This window comes from Drosophila arizonae, chromosome 5 (genome assembly GCF_054131065.1).
Source record: "Drosophila arizonae isolate 15081-1271.41 chromosome 5, UAZ_ARI_1.0, whole genome shotgun sequence".
Lineage (NCBI taxonomy): Eukaryota > Metazoa > Arthropoda > Insecta > Diptera > Drosophilidae > Drosophila > Drosophila arizonae.
Window position 1 is genome coordinate 12,901,306 of NC_142925.1, and position 9,224 is coordinate 12,910,529.

At 46.4% G+C, this 9,224-nt stretch overlaps 2 protein-coding genes across 9 annotated transcripts; one reads left to right on the plus strand and one right to left on the minus strand.

Moving 5' to 3' along the window:
• Positions 1-15: 15 nt before the first annotated feature.
• LOC108616392 (uncharacterized) lies at positions 16-1,159 on the plus strand. The gene is made up of 2 exons (XM_018011555.2): positions 16-392; positions 451-1,159. The coding sequence occupies exons 1-2, from the start codon at positions 294-296 to the stop codon at positions 685-687; spliced, it is 336 nt and encodes a 111-aa protein (XP_017867044.1). The 5' UTR covers positions 16-293; the 3' UTR covers positions 688-1,159.
• LOC108616386 (glycogen debranching enzyme) lies at positions 717-8,955 on the minus strand. 8 transcript variants are annotated; one of them, XM_089469632.1, is made up of 8 exons: positions 8,783-8,955; positions 5,599-5,939; positions 5,178-5,535; positions 3,712-5,115; positions 2,791-3,646; positions 2,546-2,723; positions 2,315-2,484; positions 717-2,254 (listed from the first exon to the last, which is right to left on the minus strand). In XM_089469632.1, exons 2-8 carry the CDS (start codon positions 5,928-5,930, stop codon positions 936-938), a joined length of 4,617 nt encoding a protein of 1,538 aa, XP_089325758.1. In that variant the 5' UTR covers positions 5,931-5,939; positions 8,783-8,955; the 3' UTR covers positions 717-935. The 8 variants fall into 8 exon arrangements, with proteins under 8 accessions (XP_089325758.1, XP_017867035.1, XP_017867033.1 ...); XM_018011546.2 differs by lacking the exon at positions 8,783-8,955 and adding an exon at positions 8,443-8,586; XM_018011544.2 differs by lacking the exon at positions 8,783-8,955 and adding an exon at positions 8,385-8,540.
• Positions 8,956-9,224: the final 269 nt, after the last annotated feature.

The window sequence follows — 9,224 nt, forward strand, 5'->3', positions numbered from 1 at the left end:
TCTAGGCAGGCTTTGATTTTCCATTCATTCGAATTTGTTTCAACACATTAATTGGAATTTTCTTGGCTATTTGTTAGACTTTTGGAAATATGCGCTGAATTAGTTTAACATTTGGGCTAAATCAATACTAAATCTACATACCTGATCAAGTATAATTTTTAAATGAATTTGCCATACAATGTGCTGTGCGCAAACTTGTTTAATAATTAGTGATTGTTTATTCCAAATGTTAAGCACCAACCCAAATTTCTGATCAAAATTGAACAGTTTCTATTGGAAATAGAGGTAGCAGCATGTCGATAGTTTTGGATGTTGTTCAAAAGATAGTTTTATATAGCGCCTACGAGCTGACCTGTGCCGCCGCCGCACAAGTTTTATATAAATGCCGCATCGTAAGTGTAACATAAATTGCTTTGGAGCATAATTAATTCGATTCCTATTGATTGCTAGATAAAAGCGTGGAAATTCAAACAAAAATTTAAGATCGCAAAAGCAACGGATAATCGGCGAATGTCCATTGAGGATCGAGATCCGCCCGCAACCTTAGATGGCTTCAATGTGGAGCCCAAGCCCAGCAGCCAGCAGCTGGACTCAGAGTATATCGACTTTGCATTCAAGAATTGTGGGCCCATTTGCCAGCCAAAGACTTCCATGATGCGCATAGCCAGGGACAGCTACTTCTCGTAGACTCGCACATCGAAACAAAAGGCAACTGATCGCATAGATAAAATAACTTTAATAGAGAGTATGGATGATCCACAACTTGGATAACAAATTGAACAACTCGTAACTCCATCCTTTGTAGCAGCTACCATTTAAGTGTGTAATTGGATTACTTTTTTCTTTCCTTTTTCTTTTTTTTCTTTGTGTATCAATTAGAATAATAGTTTCTCAGCTAACGAGAGATTCGTTGAGTTCGCATTAAGATCATTTGCCTAGCAATCGGCGCCGAGGCTGTGCAGATCGTGCAGCACCTCCAGCACGGTGCCCACGCTCCAGGCCTGCGTGCGGCAGGAGTCGCGGCAGTAGCTGCCATTGTCGTTGGTCAGCTCGGGCAGGCCGCGCCAGTGCGATGTCTGAATCTCGCGCAAATGCGCCCGCAATATGGCCCACGTCTCGGCAATGGTCTCGTCCAGGTAGCCGCACTTCTTCGCAAAGATGAGCCGGGCGCGCAGATAGAAACCGATGGGCCACACCCACTCGGGTCCCTGATGATAGTTGGCGCCATGCGCCACCGTGCAGTCTGTGGAGTCGTTCGAGTTGTCATAATTGGCTCTGTAGTTCCAGTCATCTGGATCCAGGGTCTTCATGCCCAAGGGGCCCAGCAGATGCTTTCGCGCCTGCTCCAGGGCCTTCCAGGCGTTCTTCGGATTACACAGCTCTGGCGCCACTGTCAGCGTGATGGGGAAATTGCAGCGCAGCTGGAAGTCGGTCCAGTCCTGTGTGGCGCCGTAGCTATCCTTGTAGATGCACTTCTTGTTGGCCACCGATGTGGTGTCCGTCTCCTTGACATAGAAATACGCATCGAAGTTCTTCTGTATGCGATCGGCCCACTCCTTGTAGCTCCACTTGGTCACCTCACCCGACGGCCCCTTGCGCTCCACGCCGCTGTGCGGAATAATCTTCCGCTCGCTCAGGCTCTGCATGAAACGCAGTGAGGCGTACTGCAGCCCAATCAGCTCCACGGCCGAGCCATCGCGAGGCGTGCTGGGTCGTCCACGATTGCCCGCCTTCTCGGACGAGCCCATCTTGTCCATCCAGGTGCCGCAATTGGCGCTGTTGCCGCCAAACACAAAGCCCGTCTCTGGATGCACGCCGATGTGATTGTTGAAGCCCTGATCCGTCATATGAGCGTCTATTTCATGGCCGGCATTGCGCTCACGGTACTGCAGGCCCTGGAAGTGTACCTGCAGCGCCTCCTGCATGACGTCCTGCAGCAGTTGATCGAAGGCGCCTGGCGGATGCGGCTCAGAATCGTCGTACGGGAAAATACGTGACACCTGGTCCTTGAGTATATTAGCGCCCTGCGGTGCCTCCTCCACGTACTGGGCAATGCTGTAGAGCCACCACCAGACGGCGTCGCGGCAGTTGAAGCGCGGCTTCACGCCATTATCCAACAGATTCGGGATCAAGCCATGGCGCATGGCCGACGCAAAGCCAATGATGATAAAACGCGCCTCTGTGAAGCGACCGGTGAGCAGCATTGTGCCACGCAGGGCGATGAACGTGTCCCGACCCCAGCAGCGCATATAACCTACAAGGAAAATTGGAGTACTTAAGTAAAGTAAATAACAGGGAAATCATTTGCGCTCACCTGTGGAGAAGTGAGGTAGACCCGCGGACAGTGTAACGCACTGCTTGGGCGGCTTTGGCGGCGCCAAAGCAAGGCTAAAGCCTGGCAGATTAGCCGAATTGCAGACAGCGAGGAACTGCAGCGTGGACACGGCCAAGGATTGAGTAAAGTTGTGACCATCGCGAATAAAACTGCAATCGAATTGGATATGAATATATACATATTTATATTTTATTCCTATTCCGCACTCACCTGGGCATCAATTGATTCACCTGATTGACCAGAATATTGTAGACACCGCTCACAATAGCATCAAAGTAGCAAGGTATGAGGTAGCGTGGCACATTCTTCAATGGCTCAAAGGTTGCCTTAAACCAGGTGGACAAAGGCTTTAGATCATTAAAGTTGTTCAGGCGATCAGCAATGTAATCTGCATATAAAAACAGTAATAAATATTACTTAAGTTAACCAATCTGAACTCCCGAATTCTAGCTCACCCATCATCCAGTTGCCGTCACGCAAATTGTTGCACAGCGGATGGCCGAGGTCGTCGCGTGGCGAAATCTCCGTCAGCAGGGAGACAAAGCCCTGCAGACCGCAATAGACAATGGGTCCAAAGTTGGGTATGTCGTAAGCGCTGCAGCCCAGGCCCATGTCGCGTTCCTCCTGGTCGCAGCTGAACAGCGCGCGACTCAATGCAGTCAAGTCCAATTTGGAGACAATCGCCTTGAGCTGCTCGCACGGCTCACCCGACACGAGGCGCAGCGCATTTGTGACCTGCTGCAGGCGATCGAAGCTGAGGCGCGCATCGGGACGCATGGAGACGCGAATGGCCACCACAGTGCCCGGACGCAGATTGGCAAAGTTGAGCTGCGTATTGGAGCCATCGGTGTACTGGTTCGTCTCGAACACCTGCGACTTGCTGAGCGGTATGTGCTCCTGCAGCGACAGCTCAAACTGGGTGAAGCCGTTGAGCACGTTGTCTGCCTTTTTGAAGGGCGCTGGACGATCGAACGGCTTGTCGCTCTTCAATGTCAAGTTGGCTTCGAGTATGATCTCATCCAGGACACCTTCAAAGCGCAGCGGCCGTACATTAGTAGGTCCAGCATTGGGATGGGGATAGCTGAAGGCTGTGTGAGCCACCAGGATGACCGTCTGATGTGTGATGGGCGAATGACGCGTCACGGCGACCACATTGGGATCCATTTGATCCACATACACCTGGCTGAAGCCCTCCTCTGCCAGCTGGCCGTGCAGTAGATTCAGAGCGCGCTTGGCAGCAATAATACCCGTCTTGAAGTCAACGGCTTTGCCCCACTCCTGATAGGGACGCTCCTCATCGACCACATGAATCTGGGAAGCAATTGACAAGCTTTAGGCATTGCATTTCATTAAGTGGCAATCATATTGGAACTCACGTGATGCGGCACCAGCTCGTCGTAGCCGCGGTTGCTGCCTGTGGCACAGCAAGCCATCGCCACCAGCGCCGAGGAGGGCAGCAAATCGTACACGCTTCGCTTCTCAACGGGCGAAGGATTGTCGTGTGTTAGGTCCATGAACAGAGCATGCGCCACACTGGGCGCCACATCACGATTGGGATTCGCATAGAAGCCGCCCACAGGCGCGCCGCCATAGCGATAGACCAAGCGACCCTGCTCGTGCGAGTCCCAGGCCGACAAAGCTTCGCGTATCAGCGAGGTAATGCCCAGCCGATTGACGAACACATTGTCGGTGGCATCGGAGTTGGTGAATAGCTCGGCGACGACATACAGCTCCGGATTGATTTTGCGGGCTGCATCCAGCAGATACTCGGCCACATGCAGAGGCGTCGAGTGACAGTTGTCCAGGCGGACACCGTCGAAAATGCGCGCTGTTGTCTCCACGTAGTCCGTCATGTGCTTCCAGAGGTAGGGACTGTCCTCGGGTCGCTTGCCGAAGCGCAGCTTCACGCTGTCGCCCCAGGAGATGAGCTCACGTTTGAGATACACGTTTCCACGACCTGGCTGCTCCTCGGCAAAGTCCAGCAGCGGATCCGAAGAGCCCATGACCCAGCCATTGTGGGCCATGAAGAACTCGCCCGCCTTGCCGTACATGTCCGCCTCCACCTCCGTCAGCGTCTTGCCCTCCGTGTTGGTGTGCGTGAAGTAGGTCATGAAGACTGAATGCTTAATCGAGATCTCACGCACACGCGGTCCGTCGTGCTGGACGCGCTCATAGCGCACGCCCGCCAGGCAGTTGTCGATGGCATATGTGAGGTAGCCTTGGATCTCGGCTCGAACGCGCTCGTTCAGCTCGTCGAGATGGTGGCGCAGCGTCTCGGCGCATTTGCGGAATCGCGACTCCTCATCGAAACAGTCGCCATGAAAAGCATTAAAGATCTCCAATGCCAGCTCAATATTGATTGTGCTACCCAAGCGTCGATATGCCGGGTCCTGTATCAGTTGAATCTCCTGGAATCGCGACTTATTCGCCACGTTCTTTGGTGGCTCTCGAGTGCGCACCTGGGCCATGAACTCGGTCACATATTTCATCACATCGCACTGATACAGTTCGTGTATATTGACCTTGGGCAGGTAGACATTATGCAATTGGTACTTTAAAGCTTCCAAATGGCACTCCTGATCGATGATAGCCGGCACGCCCACATGCTCCAAGCTGCCCGCGGCAATGTCCGCGCCACACTGCGCCAACATGGCATCCAGCAGGAAAGCTGGACGCAGATAGGGACATGTTGCGCACGAGTATGTCGCATCCGGATGCTTGATCAGCCACTCTGACTCATTGGCGGTGTGATTCAAGACGATGTCACAAATCGAAGCCACCTAAGGATTAGATAGAGGCATTATAATTGGAAGCGAGAAACTGGATTAACTCAAGCACTTACGCCCCACTCCTGGCGGCACTTCTTGATGATTTTCTCCACATCCTCAAACGTGACCTTTTCACCCTTCTTCGCCGCAAATTGGGAATTGACGCTGAGCTGATCGCGCAGCGAGTAGCCGGAGCGCGAGCCGCCCAGCTCCTGAATGGGCGTAAAATGAATGACATTGTAGCCAGACTCCTTGGCCACGCGCAGCTTGGCCTCCCACGTGTTCAGCGGGCCCAACAGCTTGGCCATCACCGTCTGACAGCGCACCGAATTGAGGGGTATTATCTTCTGGGCACCCACGGGACCCACATGCAGCGTGGGCTCCACCTGTACATACAAAGCGCCATCCGGCGGAGAGTCCGCCTTGCGTTCCCTGTGAGCAACGAGAGAAATTAGCCAAAATTTATATGGTATTCCCTATATATAGAGTACTCACACATCCGCAAAGCTGAAGTAGAATCGGAATGTGCCCGACATGTTCAGGGTTAGCTCACTAAAGATGTCTGTGTCCACGACATGCACATCCGGATGCGCGTCACTGGTGATTTGCTGGCCATCCTTCAGCTGCCAGCCGAGCACACGATATTCCGTGCGCACGAACTTCTTGCCCTCGGCCGGAAAGTTGGTGTGGAGCAGGATCTTGCGACCCAGCAGAGCGACATCCGGATGGACGCGCAGCTTGGAGCCGCGTTTCAAGCGGTAAAGCACATGCTCAGCATTTGTGCCCTCCGTAATGGGTATGCTGTGCGAGTCCGTGTCCTTAGTCATGATTAAAACCTGAAAAGAGTTTTAAAGGTTGTTCCAATATAATAAATGGGTATGTATGTAAATGTGTGTGTGTGGATGGTTGTGTATGGATGTGTGAGTATTCGTGTTCGTGTTTGTACATAGATGATCACAGAGATATGCCCCACTCACTATAGAGAACTGTGCATTGGGCAATCAATTTGATTCGACTCGATTCAATTCAATTCGTTTTCAATGTCACCCCAATAAAACATGATGATCGAGTTGAAATACAAGCTTCATTAAATACAATTGAATAATGGATATTTAATGAAGATAGAAATATATAAAAATACTAGATAGTTAGTTTTAAATACCACAAATACTTTAAGGACATTCTAAGAAATTTACTCCCATAAACTATATACATATAGGACTACAAATTGCAGCTCTGATTGAACTTGAGGCAGGCGCCTGTTCTGGCTATTTATAGAAAATAGATTGATTACGGCGATATATTAGATTAGAATTACCTAGACACTCACACACAGGCAATCAGTTACAACACCACAGTGGAAGCGACTTTCAAAGAATATATATATTGATATATATATATTGGACTTTTTTTTTGTAACTAGAAACACGAGGAGCACACGGCACAGACTGAAACTGTCGCTGGGCGGCTGCTTTATTAAGTCTGGGCTATGCTTTTTGCCCGCAGCACTTACATAAATTCTATTTATTAAATATGCACAGGCACACACACACACACACAGAGACACAAACACTCGGGCATACACAATAGACACATATGTATACAGTTGTGTTTGTGTATGGCTGTGTGTGTTTGTGTGCTTGTGCATATTTAGTAAATATTATTTACTACATAATTACAATCAGAGATTGTGTAAATACCTCACTGTGGCGCTTTCGTATAGATTCGCTGCGTATGACGCCGGAGCCGCTGATGCTACTGCTGCCTGCATTCCCCATAACTCTCGTGGCACTAAGCTTATTCGCACTAATCTTAATCGCCGGCACAACTATTGCTGCTGCTATGTCTGCCTCTTCTTCTTCTTCTTCATCTTCAGCATTCGCCGGCGCCGTTACCTTATCAAAACCCTGCACTGCATGCATTTGCATCGGTGCATTAGTGTGCGGCGTGGTAGTTACTTGTGCATAGTACTCGACGAGCCAGCGAAAGAACTGATAGCCCATTAGGATCTGGATCAGTGCATAGAAATTGCGACGGGTGCTCATGTAGAGCCATCTCAAGCCCTCGACTAGCATTGTGTTATCACGTTAGCACGAACTGCAATTGTGAAGCGTTTCTTAAGTTTTATATTCCTTTTTTTGTGTTGTTTGTTTCTTCTTCTTTTGCGAGTTTCGCTGTCGACTGCTGACTTAATGCTACTGAACGCTGGCGTTGGCCAAGCCACTTGCAATCTTAAATAAACCATTCTAAAGATTACATACTAAGTAAAAAACGAAAAAATAATTAACAAGTGCGAATACTAATTATGCACACACACACTCGCACACATACACTCATATTGAGACAGGCGCAAGCTTTGGAATGATTAGCAGATTGCGCAGGAGCTTTTCATCCATTGCCTTTGGTGCATTTCTTAGCACGCAAAGCTTACATGATAACTGTTAATGCTCGTTATCGATTCGAATTCTTAAAAGCATTAAATCATTTTATTAGACCTGAGTCAAAGCACAGCGAAATACAGTGGGTTGTCAAGAAGAAAAACACTATTTTTAACACTCATGAAACTTTAAACTTTAAGTATTGTAATTAGTTTTTAGTTTGTTTTAGCAATTAAAATCAATTGCTAATACTGCACTTATATTTTTAGAAAATATGTCTAGAATAGAAGATTTTGGGAAATAAGAACTAGAAGTTTATTTTTTCATATATTTATATAGTTAATGATTATCTGAAGGCCACTTTTTAATTTTTTTTATAATTCACATATCATGCTGATAAAAATAAAACCTTTCAGAAAAGTTCGACTTTATTTCCTTCTTCATCTATTTTAATTCCCGATTTCGCATGTTGATTTTTGTCATTTCTTTTTAGCTAAATTCTTGATAAACAATTTGTGTAAATTTTTTATAAATAGATCTAGTTATCTGCGTTCATTGACCTACATACATACTTAAGCACTTATCTATATATGTATGTATATAGTATATACATATATTTCTATGTAGACTTGAGAGCACTTTTCAGAAACGTTAAAATTGTCTTTTTGAGTAACTAACGTCTCTTTTCGTTATCAACTATTTGAATTAAGAAAACAAAACAAATTCTAAGCCCATTTATGCTACTAATGCTCAGCATATGATTCATCATTCATTATAAACACTTAGATAATATTTGTTTGCAGAAAATTCGGTTAGTGCTTCGCTGAATTTGTACGAACACTTGATGAAATTGAAATTAATTTTTAATTATTTTAATAAATAAATAATATATGAGTCACCAACTATTTTCTTATGATTTTTTCCACCAATAACTGTGATCTGCGGCCGAATAACACTTTACCAGACAATAAATTCCTCAATTCTTTTTTTATTGAGCTCAAGGTGACCTTTCAAGTTTTCGTGCGCGCATCAGCTGCTGCGGCTTGAGAACGTTCGCACCCTCTGTTGCTGGTAAACAAAAATCAGCTGTTCGCAATCGTTTTGTTTTTGTAGCATTTTCCCCCAAGTGGTTACTCAATGCACACACACGCGTATGTTTACTGTTTGTTGTTATGCATGTATGCAATGTGAGTAAGCTGCAACGAATGCTTACTTCAGTGTAAACACATTTACAGTTAGCTTTACACTCACACTCTTCATTCGCTATTTCTATTTGCATATATGAATATGCAATTACTTACCTCTATTAGCCAACACTGTGTTATCCAGCAAGCATCAATAAATTAGTAATATATCACGCATTTTTTAGCACTACAGTTTATTTTACAAGTGCATTGCCTAATATTTTCTAATACACAGATTAGATACAAAACAGACTGCAGCATTTTGACAAGTAAACAAGAATTGGCTAAGCACACTAAAGTGTGGCATCTAATATCGATAAATGGTCAGTTATCGGAACTGAACTAGTTGAATAATTTGACTCGCACTTGCGTCGATACTCATAACGGTAATGATTGTGCGGTAAGCCGCCAAAACGTAACAAAATACGTTTTATTATCGTACAAATGTTCAATTTTAAATGAAATTAATAGTACAAAAATTTCATTTGGTTGTAAAGATTTTTTTTATTAAATTTACTTGTCTTAATTGTCGTATGCATATATTCATGTAGAGCGCATA

Bases quoted from the DNA above. Each gene is read 5' to 3' on its own strand.
- LOC108616386 (XM_018011543.2), bottom strand. From the start codon at position 7,178: ATGCTAGTCGAGGGCTTGAGATGGCTCTACATGAGCACCCGTCGCAAT. The intron at 3,647-3,711 runs GTGAGTTCCAAT...ATTGCTTCCCAG, and splicing joins ACGAGCTGGTGCCGCATCAC to ATTCATGTGGTCGATGAGGA. The intron at 2,724-2,790 runs GTGAGCTAGAAT...TTTTATATGCAG, and splicing joins TGACGGCAACTGGATGATGG to ATTACATTGCTGATCGCCTG.
- LOC108616392 (XM_018011555.2), top strand. From the start codon at position 294: ATGTCGATAGTTTTGGATGTTGTTCAAAAGATAGTTTTATATAGCGCC. The intron at 393-450 runs GTAAGTGTAACA...ATTGATTGCTAG, and splicing joins TTTTATATAAATGCCGCATC to ATAAAAGCGTGGAAATTCAA.